The following is an 18450-nucleotide window of genomic DNA, read 5'->3' on the forward strand; positions in this document are numbered from 1 at the left end:
TTCCATCCCCAGTCCGGGTGGCGGCAGAGCTCAAAGAGTAGTCTGTTCTGGGGCAAAGACGGCGTCTGCCTCTCTCCCAAACCAGCCCTGATCAAATCCCAAGCAGCCGGTCCTTAGATAACATGGCCGGGAAACCTGAAACCAACAGCTCTGACTCTCATCAGTGCCCAGCATCACCGTCTGGAAACCGAGACATGCTGCTGAGATGCCACAGTGATTGAGTGTTAAGTGGCATGGCTGGGGTTCTCTCACCAGAGTTTATAGCCTGGACCTATGAACTTAGACAAAGAAGGTTTTCAGGAAGTCTGTCTGGGGCTTGAGCACTTGAGCTGTTTTGTGGCACTCTGCACATGTACTGGCCTTTAGGATCATTGTTCTTCCCAGCAGAGCCATAAGGCAGGTTAACACAGCCACGCGGTCCACTTGCCGGGATTGCCTGCAGCATTCCCAGTAGGTGAGTGATTCAGCTGTGTTTGAGGCAAGGGAAGGAACATCCATACTCGCAATTCTGCTTTATTAGAGGAAGACAGCCTTAAATGAGCGGGCATTAGAGGAGGCAGAGCCTCGTATGAACGGGGAGTGAGAACAGTTCCCATTATTACAGTGTTTACTAACTGACTTCTAGGCTGGATGCCACAGAAGGAGTACAGATTCTAGAATGTAGAACAGATGTGGTCCCTGACAAGCCCCACTAGGGATTGGAGAAGTTGTAAAGTCAGGAGTGGGAGATGTTTATAGAAGAGTTTCTTTCTCCGGGATAAAGAATAGAGGTAGGAAACCTAGCTTTGCTCAGAGGCTTAAGACCTACAGCTTATTCTGAAAATGCTAAGAACACCCTCAGTGCTGCAGAAGGTGGTGCCAGAGAGCTGAGGCATGCAAGAAGGCTGCCCATGAGTCTACCATCTGTGCAGGCTCCCAAAGGCGAAGGTGTGTACACCTGTGTGTGTTTGTACTTGCGGGGACCAAGCCTGTGGGATGTGTCCTTGGGAGAAGAGAAGGAAGCGCCAAGAGTTTATTCCAACGTATGGGAACTATGGACCATGGGCCTGGAGCCATAGTGAACCACACAGCTTCTAGACGTATCACTAATATCACCAGGACTTGGGAATGGGGAAGAAGCAACTCAGAGCTGTGGGTCATTATGCCGTAGCTTCAGCTACAAAGCCCCTCATCATTTTCCGCAGCAGCAGATTGCGGGATGCAGAAAGGAATAGACATCTCTCTAGGGAGGTGTAAGAGAATGTTTTTCTAGTGGGGTGTAGTGGTCAGAGAGACAGGAGATGACATTTCAGGAAAGGCTCATTTAGCCTCTGTTTCAGCATCAACTAACGAGCAACCAAGAGTGCTCTTCCCTCTTTCTCTTTCTGGGTTTCCCAGCAACAAAACAAATCCTAGCAGAGGGAAATAATTGATATCACTCAGCTGAAAAGCTTGATCAAGTCAAAGTTAATTTTTTAACTCGGATAATTGTCTGTTGACTTGCTGGGGAATCCTCTTCCCTCGGGGAGGAAGGCAGGAAGAGAGGTTGTAATATTTGGGAGGGATTCACACTGCAGACTGGAAAGAGAAGTGAGCAATAGATGCCAAACTTAAGCTTTGAAGCACCCAGTTCTGGTCTGGTTCACACCTTGCACTTGCTGAGGACTGCAGCAACAGCTCATTTGCTTGAGAGGGAGAAGAAATCCTAAGCTCTCAGTACTGAATTTCTTGGGCCCTTTCCTAGCCAAGGAGCTTTGTTGACTCTTCAGGATAACCTCTCTGCCCTCTGTTCATCTTTTCTTTGGCTCTCTTCATCCGGTTCCTTTGACTCTTCATGATGCTGTCTTACACATATTCTTCTAAAGGGATGGTAAATATGTGTCTGTTCCCCAATCTAGTATGCAAAATTATTTAGGACCACAGATGGAGAAACTAAGGCTTGGAGCTTGGCCAGAGCTCATACAATTCTTTCCATCAGCCATACAGAAAGGCCCAACTGCATTGAAAATCAAGAGAAGTGGCCAATTAGAAGCGTTCATTGAGGGGCCGACCCCATGGCCAAGTGGTTAAGTTTGCGTGCTCCGCTTTAACGGCCCGGGGTTTCACCGGTTCAGATCCTGGGAGCGAACATGGCACCGCTCATCAGGCCACGCTGAGGTGGCGTCCCACATAGCTCAACCAGAGGGACCCACAACTAGAATATACAACTATGTGCTGGGGGGCTTTGGGGAGAAGAATAAAAAAAAAGAAGAAGATTGGCAACAATTGTTAGCTCAGGTGCCAATCTTTAAAAAAAAAAAAGCATTCATTGAGGGTTTCCACCTTCTTCTGGGATTAGCCTCCATAGTAACAAGCTCTGCAGAAAGATTTGTAAAAGATGGACTTACGGAAGGGATAGGAAACAGCGATTTCTTCAGTAAAGAGCAGAGCAGGCAGCACTGCTGAGGGTGGAGAGGCAGAGGATGAGAATTATCATGTGGCTGGGTGAGTTATAGATGTGCTGAGAGTGAGCTCAGAGTTTCCAGGGTGAATATATTTCTCCAGGGGAACTTCCAAGGAAATAACACGTGCAAAAGAAAAAAAATAAAGCACTGGATGTGAAGTTAGAAAGCCTGAGTTTAAGACCCATCTAAGGTATGGGTCACCTACATCACCTCGACCAAGTCATTTAACAACTCGGAGCCCATTTCCTTGTCTGTAAAATGGAATCAGTGAAACCTACAGCTTTGGTTATGGATGGTTTCTATAAGTTAAAAGAGATAAAACAAATAAATGCTTGCCAAGATGACTGTGGCCTTTGGGGATGGCTGAAACTGTTCTTTTCTCTCTTAGGAATTCTCTCAAAGTAAAGGAACTCAATCCTCCCATGTCTCAGTCTGAGACACTGGCTTAGTGATGGCCCAGAGATCCTCACCGACATATCATTAGACTTTTCACTACCAAGATATCTCCATGAAATACATATGAATAGCAGAGGAGCTCCTGAAGTAGATGAGAGAGTTAGGATCCATATGGGCATAAAGGAATATGGACAGTCAGGCCAGAGAAGGAGATCTCTGGGTACAATGGAAAAAGGACCAGTGGCTAAAGATCTGGTTCTAGTTCTGATTCCATCACTTACTGGTCCTATGAACTTGGTGCAGGTCACCTTGAAGAAACTGAGGCTTGAGAAGTTTGTCTGTAAATAGAGGAGAATACCTCTCCTGCTTTTCTCATATGGTTGTGAGAAATGAAACATGATATAAGTGTAAAAATGCTCTATAGGCTCAAAGGTGCCACATTATAATGTAGATGTCAGGTTTTGGGAATGGGGAAGTTAGTTAGTATACTCTGACATCCCCATAGACGAGAATAAGAATTACTCTGGGGGGGCTGGTCCCGTGGCCGAGTGGTTAAGTTCGCGCACTCCGCTGCAGGTGGCCCAGTGTTTCGTTGGTTCGAATCCTGGGCGCAGACATGGCACTGCTCGTCAGACCACGCTGAGGCAGCGTCCCACGTGCCACAACTAGAAGGACCCACAACGAAGAATAAACAACTATGTACCGGGGGGCTTTGGGGAGAAAAAGGGAAAAAAATAAAATCTTTAAAAAAAAAAAAGGCATTACTCTGGATACAAGAGTTCTGCTACCATACCTACCAGTCACTGGGCACCTTTCCTTTTTGAATTCTCTACAAACCAGAATTATCTGGTCCCTCTGCTAGCCTTGGCCCATTTTAGAAAGCTCAGATTGGCCTGTCTTACAAAGTCCCTGTAATTTGGGAAAAGAACCTTTGTGGTTTGACCTGACTCTGACATCCTAGCCAAGCCAAAGACCAGAGCCCATCCCGTCCCATCAGTATCACAGGTGACATGATGGAAATTGTTTTTCCTTTCAGGTGCAATTTGTGCAATGTGATAATTCTGGACAGATGCCAGGGCTGAAGAGGGAGAGTAAAAGACAGTGAAAATCATCAGAAGAACCAGTGAGTATCCAGTTAAAGTGACATGACAATTAACAGACATTGGTGGCAATATTATGCCACCAAAATTTGTCACCATGACTATCTCAACCCATATACTAAGCCGTGGACCTGAAGCAGAATGACAGCTAGCTCAACTGCTTGAGAAAGAAATTTGGGTCTCAAAGGCTGCGATATCATTAGGAGTCAAAAGGGGTTTGGAGCAAGCAGTCTGAAAGCAGGGTCTGGGGACAGGGCTTTCTCAGTGCCGAGAGGCACCCATAGCAGAGAAGAGAGCAGAGAAGGGAGGGAGAGCGACACCAGGGTTTCCCGGCCCCCTCACCCTGCCCACCCCTCCACCCTCTCACCATAAGCAGGGAAAGTAATGATCTGTTTAAGGTATAAGAACAGAAGTGAGAAGAGGAGGCACAGAACTGAAAGGTCAGAGTGGTGTCTTGCCTTTTCTGAATTTCTTTGGAATTCACTATTTGACCAGAACCTTGGCCTTTAAAGTGTCAGGTTTGTGGGGCTGGCCCTGTGGCCTAGTGGTTAAGTTTGTGCACTGTGCTTTGGCGGCCGTGGTTCCAATCCTTGGCGCAGACCTACACACCGATCATCAAGCCACGCTGTGGCAGCGTCCCATACACAAAATAGAGGAAGATTGGCACAGATGTTAGCTCAGCGACAATCTTTCTCATAAAAAAAATAAAAACAAAAAATAAAACAAAGTGTCAGATTTCTTTTTCTGTGGAATATCTTTTCTCCTCAACGAAATGACATGCTCCCTGTTTTCTCTCTCCCTGGTTCCTGCGTAATAGATCCTTAAAGTGTTTGGTTGATTGGAGTGGCTGCACATATTCTCTCAGGAGGGCCAGGCTTGAGGACAGAATTGTGGTAGGGCTGCCACCTGTTTCCATGACAAAGTCCTGAAAGTGACTCAGCCCAACATTCAGTCAGGTTGCCCCATGAGAAAAAGTGAGATTCTATTTACAGGGCCCCTGGTCACCTCCTGTCTGCTTTAGCCAAGCTTCTTCACACTGGCTGCCCCTGTCCCCGTCTTTGGGAGAGAAAAAAGAGCACGGGAAGTGCACACATCCGGGGTTTGGAAATTCACGGGAACATTTCCCAGCTATTGGAGAATTGTCCTTTAGATTCACCTTTTGCTAAAGAACTACACTGAAAGTGCTGGGGGATATTTGCTTCAAGTGCTACCTTCATCCTCAAATTACCGAATGCTCAGTGGACATCCTGCTACATACTGAGAATGCAAATTCCCACTTTTGAAGCCTGACAGTGAAGTTGGGAAAAACAGAGTTAGGTTTAAAGTGACTCTATACACAGCAATGGGTGGAGCAGATGCTCAGCTCCAGCTCTTTAGCAGATAAAGCTCCAAGGAGGACAGGGTGGCTCAGGACTGGGTTGGTCCCAGAAAGCTTCATAGAACCTGAAATGGACCTTGAAGAAAGTGTCAAACCTGACCAACTGAAAAAAAAAATGTCCTGGAGGGCAGCGAACAAACTCACTTTGGCTGGAGGTTTCACATGGTCGCATAAAGTTCGGAAAGGTTTTGGGAGGTCTTGAATTCCAGATTTACAGTTTGCATTTTAATTAGTAAGCACTGGAAGCCATTAAATTTTTTTTTTTAAGATTTTCTTTTTCCTTTTTCTTCCCAAAGCCCCCGGGGACACAGCTGTATATTTTTAGTTGCGGGTCCTTCTAGTTGTGGCATGTGGGATGCTGCCTCAGCATGGCTTGATGAGCAGAGCCATGTGCATGCCCAGGATCTGAGCCAGTGAAGCCCTGGGCCGCAGACTCGAAGTGCGTGAACTCAACCACTGGCCACTGGGCCATCCCGCCATTAAATATTTTTGAGCAGATGTATGGATGTGTAGAAGAATTTTATAAAGACTGACAAATAAAAATGGCAAGCAATAGGATATATTGGAGAATATGAGGAAGCCATTTGGTATAAACCTAATTCGGCCTGACCTTGTCTTTCCAAAAGGGCCTGACCTAGGCCATTGAGCATGCATTGTATATCTGCTTTAGAGATTCCCTATGGCAAGAGCAAAAGGCCCTTGAGGTAAAGGTGCAACTTCCCTCCCCCTCCCAACGTTGGAGTCTCCTTAAGGATTAAGCATCTTTCCTTAGGCTAGAAACTGATTGCTGCGCTCACCTGTGACCGCCCAGCTCGAGACAATAGACTTGCCTCCTGCTACGCCCTCCAAGATAGCAGACCCACTACCTGCTGTGTCCATCAAGCGCTGTGCCGACAGGGCAATCTTGTGACTATTGTGGGAAGGACATTTCAATCATATGTAAAGCACCCTCTTTGGGGGTATATAACCACTCAGTACACCTCATTTCTTTGGTGCCCTTTCTTCCTTTGGGAAGAAATGCCCCGGGCCATGGTCCTCAGATTTCAGCTCAGAATAAACTCACCCAAATTTTCATGTACAGATTGGTTATGGATTATTTTCGTCGACAAGACAGTCTGCTGGTAGTGGAGAGGATGGCTGGAGGTGGGTGGAGCAGCCCGGAGTCCAGGGGGCTAGTTAGGGAAAGTGCCAATAATCCAGGTGAGACTATTGCACATTCAACCAAGCTTGGTAGCAGAGACAGCTGGAAGCCTAGGCTCAATTCTGTGAATTCCAGCCTTGGAGCAGTATTGCATGTTACTCATTTGATTTTAACATGCCGGAATGCTTTGATCCTCCACCTTCTCCATACTCTCCTGACCATTTTCCCCCTGGGAGAAAGAGCGGAAAAGAGAGCTGGACCTTAATTATCTCATCTAAATCAGAGAACAATGTTGACCTGCCTGAAGGCAGAGAACTAGAATACGGAATATCCTGATGATCTTTTCAACTCCTGGAGCGAGTTTCTTTCTTTTTTGACTTTTAATTCTTCTTCAGAACTCTCCAACATCTACTCTCCCCCACCAGTTATTTCATCCTAGTTTGGGAAAAACGACTTGGGGTTCAATCTGGGGCACATATAACTTCCTCAGTGTCTCTTGGAGGTGTGGTAGAGGCTGGGAAGGAAGAGTCTTCAAATCCGACCCGGAAGAGGGACCTATGGCTGAATTAAGTGGCCATTGTCTTGGAACTAGTATCACGTCTACTCCTGTTACCTAGAGTAGGGTCATTGTTGGCCACGAAAGGCCCTGAAGCCAAAGCCTCGGGAGTCACCCCCTGCCCGTCCCCAACAAGACCTCCCCCCCCCACCCCCGCCCCCGCAGCTCCCGTGTCTACTCGGCTTCCACTTCAAGTCTGCTTGGGGAGCACCGCCAAGTGCCTGGGTGGTGCCTCAGTTTCTTTCAGTCACACGGAGTCCGGATCGTAAGGCCCATTCCTACACCCCACCCATCCCCAGTCTGAGCGAGCGCTAGTTACTATTCTCTGGCCCATCTCTTGCTGCCCCGGGGAGGCCGGAGGGGCTCTTCCCGCCTCTCTGGGCAACTCCGGGGCGGAGCCCACCTGTGCTTCGTGGGCGGGGCCGGGGCGGGACAGGTGGGTGGTGCGGGTGTGCGGTCGCGCCCTGAGCCGGGAGAGAGCTGGAGCGGGAGGAGGCGAGGGGAGCGGCGGGCAGGCGCGCACCTAGGGCAGCCGCCTTGTGGGCAGTCTGCAGGAGCGAGCGAGCGAGCGGCGGCGAGCCTGAGACCAGGAGAGGCGTGGGGAGGAGAGGCGAGCGCGAGCGCGAGCGCGGAGGACTCGGGGAGGAGGAGCCGGGCTCTGCTCCGGGAGACCTGAGCCCGGCGCGTGGAGCCCGTGCAACCCGAGGGACCCGTTGCGCGCGGAGCATGAGCCGGCGCCCGGCTGGAGAGCGGCCGGGGGAGACGGCCTCGGAGCAGCCCTGAAGCGCTGGGTTGGGACTGGGACTCCGTGCGCCCGGAGCGCTGGGCCCGGCCGGGGCGCCGGGGGCTGGGAGGGAGCAGCCCGCGCTGGCGGCGGCCACTCCGGCGCAGCGCGATGGGGAGCCCCCGGGCCGCGCTGCTCCTGCTGCTCGTGCGTCCGGTCAAGCTGCTGCGGAGGCGCTTCCGGCTGCTGCTGGCGCTCGCCCTGGTGTCGCTGGGGCTCTGGACTCTGTATCTGGAACTGGTGGCGTCGGCCCAGGTCGGCGGGAACCCCCTGAACCGCAGTAAGTAGCGCCAGGGGGCGGGGGAGGGCGCGAGGTGGGAGGAGGCAGTGCCGGTGGCTCCCGAGTTGGGGGGACCCGCCTCTCATCCTTAGCCCGGGTTTCCACCTCGTTTTCGTCTCCAGGTGCCCGGCGCCGCCCCGCTCCCTGCTCCGGGAGAGAAGTGGGGGTGGGGAGCTGCGGGGCCGGGCGCCGAATTCCCGAGCCGAGCCCTGGCCGCCAGCCGTACGGGCCGCGGCATCCTTGGGGCTGCTCGCTTCTCCCCTCGGAGGGCGACCAGGAGAGAGGCTCTCCGCCCGCCCCGTGGACTTGCTGGCCGAGACTTGGGGCGCCTCCAGCCGCGCTAGGCTGGCAGTCCCCTTGGAAGAGAGAGCGCGGTCCCCGCGCGGGCTCCTATGTATTTGTGTCTGGGATGCCCTCGGCAGTCTAGTCTCCACCGAGGCCACGCGCTCCAGTCTCCGCGGACCAAACTTTGCTCACCACCTTCTCTGCGGCTCGTTCCGTTCCCCCTCCTGCTGCGTTTTCTGCGGGTTCTTTATTTTAACCATATCCAGGAGAGCTACCTCTCCTCCCCTCCCATAGGCCACTCCCCTCCCAGCCCCTTCCTCTTCCTCGAAGCCTCCCACCTCCTCACCAGCCGCCCGGCTCCTAGTCCTGGCCGCCCCTCCAGCTAGTTACCTGCAGCCTGCCTTGGGGACCCTACGGAATCTACTAAACTCCCCAGACCCTACTCGAGGAGACAGTGGACGGTACAGTGGACCAGGCAGTGGGTAGTTCCGACTTTTCTTTTTTAACTTAGCCAAAGCCACTTAATTTTTCTGTGCCTCAGTTTCCTTCTAGGAAATGGGGAGGGAATGGTCTGTTTCTCTTTTTACTTAAACAGGCAAGGCTATCTGAGATGGTTTTCAATTTACTACTGACGGAGCTAACAAAGTAAAACTCTGCAAGTGTCAGGGACTGTAAAAGATCAATATAATATTTGGGAAAAGGAGTGGAGAAAATCCCCAAACTACCAGGTACCCTTCCCAAGCCGGAGGGGCAGAGGTTCGTAATTCTAGCACATTGTCTCCCGTCTCTTCACCTCCCCCTTTCGGGAAACTCTGAAGGAATGACTGATGAAATTGCTGGTGAGAAGAAGCTCTGACATGTCCTGTGTCAACTCATCTGCCCAGAGTTGGGTGTGGTGCTTTGCCTCCTCCTGTGGCCAAAGAGGGGGAATTAGTAGGGTCAGTAATTTAGCTGCTTCAGGGTGGAGGTGTGTGTTTATGGAGGAACCTCTCGCTCTGTGGCAGTTGAAATAATTCTGGGCGTGTGAGTTGGGAGAGTGGGGTTCTAGTCCTGGTTCTGCCACTAACTAGTTGGGGAATCAAAGAAAAAATGGCAGCTTCTCAGGTAGAAGGAGAAAGTTGGACTAAATGACCTGCAGGATCGCTCTCAGTGTGGATACTAAGCTTGCGTGATCTCCCCTCCTTGAGCAACTAGGAGAGTTCTTCCTGCTGATAACCAAAATCTGCCTTCCCAAAGCTAGTTCCCTCGCCGAGCCTTGCTCTTCCCTCTGAAAGAGAATGAATCTACTCTGCCATCCACGGCCACTCAGAGAGTCCCAAGTGGATGAGCCGGTTGGAGTGTGTGTAGGTGGGAGGCCCTGGGAGAGATCTCCTTTCTCTCCACCTTGGGAAATCCCTTCTCAGTGTGGCCCCCATCTTATTAATGTGGTAGCCAGTGGGATCCCCTGCACAGATGAAAAACAGAAAGGAAAGCAGTTGCTTTGTGACCCTGAAATCAGCGACCTCCCTTCCTGCACCCCCCAACACATACTTTTCCTTTACCTCAAGAGTGTTTTCTGCTCAGAGACTGGAACCGCTTTGCCATAATGATATCTCACACTCTGGCTCCCAGCCTCTGTCCCCTGTGGGCTGTCTCGTCCTTAGCCATCAATTCTTGGGTCTGTGTGGTGCCCCTCCTGGATGAGTCTAACTCTCTGACTGGGTTTCCTGATTCTTTGTTTCTTTTTCCAAACTGACCCTTCTCCAGAAAAATGCTCCCAGCTTTCTATTCCAAAATTGACTTTCTGTTTTCCTGTCATTTTTAACGAGTCCAAGCCCGGGCACTGATGGATCACTTGTTTCCTCTTCTTAGCCTCCTAGAAGCCTGAAGCGCTTGCCTCCGCTTTGCAGCGTGGCTTTTCACACTGGGCTGTCCCACTGTATTCTACGCTTCCCTTGATTTCCATTTGGAATGAGATTTAGAAGGTGGCTGTGGTTCCTGGCTCCTTGTCTTCTATTCTCTGTTTTTAAGAAGCCAGACGAGCATCAAAGTCCTCTCGTGTCCTATGGGTCTTAGTCTCAGCTCGGAGCTATTCCTCGGGGGCAGAGAAGGGGAGGAAGAAAGGTAGGAAGGGGTTGGTAGCATTCCCTTGTCTACACCCTGGTGTACAACAGCGACCAGGGTAGTAAAACTTCTCCTTCCAGGACTGTACCCGAGGCCTTGACCACAGCAACTAGAGGCCCATCTTGGCTCTGCTTCCCAACAAGCTGCCCTGCCAGCTCACTCTACCACCAGCTTTCCTGTCATCTGTAAGGCTAGCCTCTGATACCAGGACCCTTTCATTTGCCTGTCCCTCTGTGACTGGTACATTGAATGTGGTGCTGGAAGAAGTGCACGGAGAGATGGCAATCACCAGCTCCAGGGTGGTAAAGTAATGACAGGGGAGCTTGCTTCCTGCTTCGTCTTCATGGGATAACCCAGTAGTTTAAGATATGGATGATGTGCAATTTGGGCTCCATATGTAAAAAAAGATACAACCACTATTGGAGTAACTTCAGAGAAAAGGAACCGAAACCATTAACAAACAGAAAAAGGGTCTCTTGGACAAAAGAATTAGAGTTGTTCACTCTTTAAACAAACATGCCCTTTGCATATGCCTTGAGTAAGACATTGTCCTAGCTTACTTAGATATAATGAAGACCAGGGTATGGTTCCTGCCCTCTCACAGCTTTCTCTCTACCAGGGGAGTTCAGGTGCATATGTAAAAATAATCATAACATGAAACAATCCTAAGTTTTACGAATGTAGAACCTGGACATTGCTGTGACACTTCTGGAAATGGGACATGGCTCTTTCAACTAATGTTTAATGTAAGTGGTGACATTTGAGGAGATGTTGAGTTGGTAAGATTTTAATCACTGTGGAGAGAGAAGGCTATTCCAGGCAGAAAGAGCAGCATAAACAAAGACTAAGAGTCAGGGAGAAGTTAGTATTTGGGAATGTTGAGCATCTGGGTTTGGTGAAGCAGAGGGTATGAAAGAAAATATGGGATGGTGCCATGTTATGAAAGACTTTCAGGGGCTGGCCCCGTGGCCAAGTGGTTGAGTTCGCGTGCTCCGCTGCAGGCGGCCCAGTGTTTCATTGGTTCGAGTCCTGGGTGCGGACATGGCACTGCTCATTTGGCCATGCTGAGGCGGCGTCCCACATGCCACAACTAGAAGGACCCACAACGAAGAAGATACAACTATGTACCGGGGGGCTTTGGGGAGAAAAGGGAAAAAAATAAAATCTTTAAAAAAAAAAAAAAGAAAGACTTTCAATAACAACCTTAAAGCGTGGCATTCATTCAGTAAATTAGAGAGAGCAGTTGAATGTTTTAGAACACGATTGCGTGGTGGAATGGAACTCAGGGAAGGGTAATAGTAAAACAAGTTAACAATACTTTGGTGTGAATGGTGGTGCCTGAACAGAGTCCTGAAGGTCCCTTTATTTAGGGGCATTAGCCCTTTAGCTACTGGGTCATGAAGCAATCCTGGGATCAGGTCAGAGTGGTGGTGGGGCATTCAGAGGTAACTCAGGGCAGTCACTATATACCAACACATTCTAAGTATTTTAGTATTTAATAACTAGTACAGCTGTACCGGTGTGTACTGGCTGAAAAGCAGCCCTGGGAACAGACTATTGTTGGAAATTAAAAACTCTCCATTCTGGCAGTTTTTAACAAGTTATACCCATTTGTTCAGATTGGATTAGCTAAGTCCTGCCTGAGGGGAGAGGTCTGGATTAAAGTGGTTTCCAGGTTCTTTGCTCTATAGTTGACCTAGCGCTGGGACCAGCTTGGTGCTGGAGCCAAGAGATGGCGTTTTGGCACAGAGCCAGGGCTGAACGAGAGCGTGTGTGAGCCTCTTTCTAGATCTCGGAAGGCTGGATCTGGCATGTCCCCATTTAAGTGGCAGGTTTACCTGCTGAACCTCAAAGTGTTCTCGAGCTCAGGAATTTGTCAGCTTTCTGCCTTAAATCTATAACACATCTCTCTGGTTGGCCCTTGTGATTTCTAGTTGACTTTGAGTGGGCTGAGGGAGGCATACCCCCAGATGTCAGGGAGGCACTTCAGCTCCCCGGGTCACCACAGGCGTTCCGATTTGGAAAGGATGCAAACCCTCCAGTAACAGAGGTAACTCAGGGCGGAACAGTAATCTGAGACGCAGGCAAAGAGGGAGAAAAAATGAGACAGATGTGTAGGCAGAGCAGGGATGGTGTGGCTTAGAGTTCAAACTCAGAGCAGAGGCGAGTGGAGAAGGGAAACACAACTGCCTCGTGTGCTCTGTGTGCCCTGGGACCATGTCTCATGCTGCCCTGGCTTCTTTCCCGTGGAACCTCTGGCTCCTGTTCCTGTGTCCTACTTACATCTCTTTATGTTGCCGTCCTGGTCACCCTGCTGCTGCGTGTATCTTCAAATCAGTATTCAATTCTGGGGACATACTAGGCACTCAAATAAAGGCCTTCTGGTTATGGACGGTAAGCTCTGAACTTCCAAGCACCTGATATTTTTCCACTGGCAGATATTTTGTTTATCAGTGACTGATCCAAGAATAGAACCTAGGAATTCTTGTTCCTTCTACCATAATACATATGAACAACAATACTGTTTAAACACACATGCGAAGGTTAAGAATTAAGCCATCGATTTTTTTTTTTATACTTAAGTGTGTTTTCTTCAGACCTAGCACTGTCTGTACCAGGAAGGCAGTGTGTGACAAAGACGACCTTACCCAGACTTGGCATCTCCTTTTCCTGGCCCCTTCAGTGCCTGCTCTGATGTGCCCAGCAGAATTGCAGCAACACAGCCTGCCCTCTCTGTCCTGCCCGCCACCCAGGGACCCTCATTCTGAGCTGAGGCCCCATTCGCCTGCTCAGTGGTGCTGGGGCTGCTTCGCATGCCCTGTCCTGGGAATTGTTCAGACTCCCTGCCTGGTTAAAACTGCTTTGCAGCGCCAGGTCTTCTGAAGCAACCACTTCTGAGCTGGTTTTAGGAACGGCTGGTAGTTGCACTGCAGTAATTTTCCAGGCCGTGGAGCCTGGTCTTGCCCTTTAGTGCTGAGCTTTATGGAGCAGAGCAGAGCAGCCGCCATAGCAGAGTTTGCTTTGGAAGGGGGCCTGGAGGCTGTTCTTGGAGTCGGCCTCTCGCTGTCTAGTTCTCTACCAAGTTCCACCAGTCTCAAAAATCTACCCTTTTATTTTCCATGAGCACTTTTCCTTATACCCAAGGATGGTGAGGTCTGAACTAGGCCAACCATACATACATTTGGAGCTTTCAGACAATCCTTTGACCTAGCTATCCACAATTAATAGATTTATATCTTATCCGATATAAAAAAATACTACTGGAAGAGGTGACAATAGTTTGGATGGCGTATATAAAGGATGTTGGGCTGAATACGGTATATATCCTAAGCAAAGCATGATGGGTAAATCTTTAAATTGTTACTGACTCTTAGGTTCTAAGAAGTGCTGCTTTCAGTGTGAGAAATATCCATTGGACAAGCAAAACTGAATATTCTTTTATCCTTGTGATATTTTAGTATGTAATTTATTTTTTATATGAAATGTTTTTTATTTCTTAACTACTAACCAACTGTTTTATAAAATGAGGATGCAGATTGTCCTTGTGGTCCCTGGTTTTGTGTGTATTTTGAACTTTCCATTGAAGTGTCTTATATGTACAGAAAAGTACACGTATAAGTATACAGGTTGGTGAATTTCCACAAACTGAACACACCTGTGTATGGAGCACCCTGCTGAAGAAACAGGACCTTACCAGCTCCCAGCAGCCCCCTTGGGCTCCCTTTCAATCACTACCATAAGCATAGATTAATCTAGCCTTTGAAATTTTTTTTTAATTTTTTTTTTTTTTAAGATTTTATTTTTTCCTTTTTCTCCCCAAAGCCCCCCGGTACGTAGTTGTATATTCTTCATTGTGGGTCCTTCTAGTTGTGGCACGTGGGACGCCGCCTCAGCATGGCCAAATGAGCAGTACCATGTCCGCACCCAGGACTCGAACCAATGAAACACTGGGTCGCCTGCAGCGGAGCACGCGAACTCAACCACTTGGCCACGGGGCCGGCCCCCTAGCATTTAGAAAAAAAAAAAAAGATTTTATTTTTCCTTTTTCTCCCCAAAGGCCCATGGTACGTAGTCATATATTTTTTAGTTGTGGCGCCTTCTGGTTGTGGCATGTGGGATGGCACCTCAGTGTGGCCTGATGAGTGGTGCCGTGTCCTTGCCCAGGATCCGAACCGACGAAACCCTGGGCTGCTGAAGCAGAGTGTGCAAACTTAACCACTCGGCCATGGGGCTGGCCCCTAATCTAGCCTGTTTTTATACTTTATGTGTAAAAATATGTGATTTATTTTTAAAATAATATTTATGGTTATAAAAATAATGCATGTTCATTATACCAGATGACAGCTGTGTATCTGGACCACATTAACCCCTGCAAAATTACTTTTTTTTGTGCGTTAGGCACCCCAATACAACTGATATAACTTAAAGAGTGGCCAAGGAAGACCAAGGCCCTAACTGTTAAGAGATACAGGCTTGTGAAATTCTCCATGAAAGCTGCGGCAAGGATGGGGCTGAGAAACGTTGCTTATCCTGTGTATGAGAACCCCCCCAAAATGTTTCTTCTGGTCTTCCTATTAGAAATAGCTGTGCTTCTCTTGAGCAATCAATTTGTTTTGATTTTTGTTGGCCATGTAAATTGTATGACCACTCAGATTTCTCCCTTTGTATTGGTTACTAGAAAGCTTTAGAATTCAATTTTTGGCTTATCTGGAAGAAAGTGTAAAAAATTTTATGGTCTGCATTTTGGTAGCAATTTTATGCGTATCCCCTTTTTTTTTTTTCTTTTTTTCCCTGCAGCTACTTCTAGTTTATGTTGTCTTACGTTAAGCCACTTTAATTTTTTCTGGTCCGAATCAAGGCATAAAAGAAATCAATGAAAGTGCCATGGTATATATAAAAGTATGAAGAAAAAATTAACAACTACCCATAATCCCACCATTCTGATCTAAAGATTGTTGAAAAGAAAAAATAAAGTATAATAAGCTATGATAACCAGACACTAGATTCTGGAATACCTTAGACAAGAATTCTAGATTAAAAAATAAAAAAAGTGGGGCTGGCCTGCTGGCATAGTCGTTAAGTTCGCATGCTTCACTTTGGCGGCCTGGGGTTTGCTGATTCATCAAGCCATGCTGTGGTGGCCTCCCACATACAAAATGGAGGAAGATTGGCACAGATGTTAGCTCAGAGACAATCTTCCTCACGCGAAACGAGGAAGACTGGGGGCCGGCCCCATGACCCACTGGTTGGGTTTGCGTGCTCTGCTTCGGCAGCCCAGGGTTTCATCAGTTCGGATCCTGGGCGCAGATGTGGCACTGCTCGTGAAGCCATGCAGGGGAGGTGTCTCACATGCCACAACTAGAAGGAGCCACAACTGAAAATACGCAACTATGTACCAGGGGACTTTGGGGAGAAAAAGGAAAAATAAAATCTTTAAAAAAAAAAAAAAGAGAAAGACTGGCAACGGATGTTAGCTCAGGGCCAGTCTTCCTCACCACAAAAACAGAGAGCTGAAAAATTATTTTTCTGACGTCTCTTTTTTTGTCTTTTTTTAGGTATTGAAAAATTGAATGACATTCAACAATAAATTCTGATTGAACAACCGAGGGGACTGGCTAGGAAGGCCAGAAACCTCAGGGTTGTCATGTGGGCTCCTACCCCCCCAGACCAATGGGGATACCATAAATAAACATGAAGGCCTGTGGCCATTGTCCAGCCGTGGCTTATGGATGCATCAAGTCACAAACATCAGAGAGCCACCCCTTTACTAACAGATGAGAAAACAGGCCCAGGGAAGAGATGCTATCTGCCTCCTCTCCCCGTTTCTTCTTTTAAACTGTTCTTGGGGTACCCAGCGGAAGCTACACGCATGTTCCACTCCATACCAGGGAGAATTGTGCTTTATGGCACCAGAAGCTGGGAAGAGGGTCAAAGATGGGAAAGGGAGAAAGAAGGGTGGGAGGTGGGAATAGAGAAATGACATCCCAGACAGACTAAGGATTTTATACATAAATGCCCAGGAAATTGAGTGATGTGTCTTTTTCAATTTTTATTTATTTTGCAAATCTTTCTTTTTTTGAGGAAGATTAGCCCTGAGCTAACATCCACCGCCAGCTCTCCTCTTTTTGCTGAGGAAGATTGGCCCTGAGCCAGCGTCCGTGCCCATCTTCCTGTATTTTATATGTGGGATGCCTGCCACAGCATGGCTTGATAAGCAGTGCGTAGGTCCGTGCCCATGATCTGAACCGGCGAACCCCAGGCCACAGAAAGGGAGCACGCAAACTTAACCGATATGCCACCAGGCCAGCTCCATGTTTTGCAAATCTTGAATGGCTTGCAGAGGTGATTCATTTTAAAACTTTAAATGTTTATGGAGCATTTACTTTTTTGTGTGGGACTGAGTGGGATTAAAAGTGTTGATGGTTCCTGGAAAAAATTATGGAATTTGAAGACAGAGCGGTGTTGGAATCCAAGCTCTATTACTCATCAGTTGCAGGACCTTGTATAAGGTCTTACTCCTTTCAAGCCTCAGATGCTTCATCTGGGTAACGGGGTTATAATGCCCTCCCTGTAGAGATTCCCTTATGACCAAATAAGAGTTAGTGAGTCTAGCACATAGTAGGTGCCCAGTTAGCTGTAACATAAGCCCAGCACGTATTAGGTGCACAATGAATGTTGGTTCTCATCTCGTTCCCCTGAATTTACAGCCTGGTAGGAATTAGAGAATGGCTGGGCAGATGGATGTCAATGGACACGTTCCTTATCTAGCCCTTTGCCAATGCTTCGTCAACTTCTCAGTCCATGGCACAGCTATGCCCAGTCTCTCAGCAGCCTCCAGGCCATCCGTGCCCAGCACCTGCCCCCAGATATGCATTCTTTATCCACTCTTTTTTTCTTTATGGTATTGAGCACTGCCTTCATCTTTCCATCCCCATCCCAGACAGAGATTTCAAATGTTTGGGTTAGAAGTGAAGGCTTTCTTTGAGAATGAGAGAGATCTGGGGATATGGCAGGGCACACAAGCTCAGCCTTTGGGACATGGTAGGCCGCTCTCTGCTGCATGTCGCTGAGGACACTCTGAGGACTTCTGGGCTGCAAGGCAGCAACACTGGGCAGTTACCTCAGTTTAGATCCTAGCTGTGACTGCCTTATCAAGTGTCCTTGGGCAGACCCCTTTTCTTTCGAGGGCTTCAGTTTCGTAATCTTTGAATGGGATGCCTCTTTCAGGGATAGGCTTGGAACCCCTCCTGTGTCACCACGGTGCCCCAGGGACAGTCAATCTTTGACCTTCTGGCGCTGGTCTTTTAAGATTCAGTTGCCTGAACTGAGAAGTGGCAGCTATCCCAGTGCTTCTGGCTCCTTGTCCTCCAAGGTCGTCCCTGACAACATGGCCTCCATACAAGCAGTTGCCTCAAAGATTAAAGGCCTCTCTGCTGAGATCTTCTTACAAATCCTCTGAGCCATTCCTTTCCACCCTGCTTGCCAACCCAGGGTTCAAATGGATGCCTGCAGGCACGTGCGCATACTCACCCTCTGCTCACCAACCAGCTGGCCTCCTGACTCTGCCACCACCTCTGAGTCAAAGATGGGCGGGGAGAGTGAGGATGTCGAGGATTTCCTAGAACCGGGACAAAGTGTTAATATGTATTCTTAGTTCTTGGTTCTGTTTTTTATTTCAGCTGAGTAGGGGGCCTGGGAAAACGGAGAGGAGGATGGGGCGCTCCTATCAGGTGAACAACTTCCGACAGCAGAAGGCAAGGAAAATGGCACAGGCACAAAGAAGGGCAGGAAGTCAGGGAGAGAGACTGAGGGAGAGATGCCTACCCCGTTTTTTCACTTGATTCACTAACTATAATTTTCACATCTCTGTTTTATTTGGTTCTGTTTCAGATTTGGTTCCTTTTAAAATACTATATTGTTCTTTTGTTTTTAATAATTTAAAACAAATTCATTTTATCTAATCTATTATCTAAAGTTGTTGGTTTCCGTCAACTAAGGGGCTGT

General features: G+C 48.3%; 1 protein-coding gene across 1 annotated transcript in view; it reads left to right on the forward strand.

Moving 5' to 3' along the window:
* Positions 1–7486: 7486 nt before the first annotated feature.
* Positions 7487–18450, forward strand: part of B4GALNT3 (beta-1,4-N-acetyl-galactosaminyltransferase 3) — a 93664-nt gene continuing 82700 nt past the window's right edge. The window contains exon 1 of the mRNA XM_046681779.1: positions 7487–8058. Within this exon, the coding sequence (XP_046537735.1) occupies positions 7890–8058 (169 nt within the window). The 5' untranslated portion in view covers positions 7487–7889. The remainder of the gene's footprint in view (positions 8059–18450) is intronic.

This window comes from Equus quagga, chromosome 1 (assembly GCF_021613505.1).
Source record: "Equus quagga isolate Etosha38 chromosome 1, UCLA_HA_Equagga_1.0, whole genome shotgun sequence".
Classification (NCBI taxonomy): Eukaryota; Metazoa; Chordata; class Mammalia; order Perissodactyla; family Equidae; genus Equus; species Equus quagga.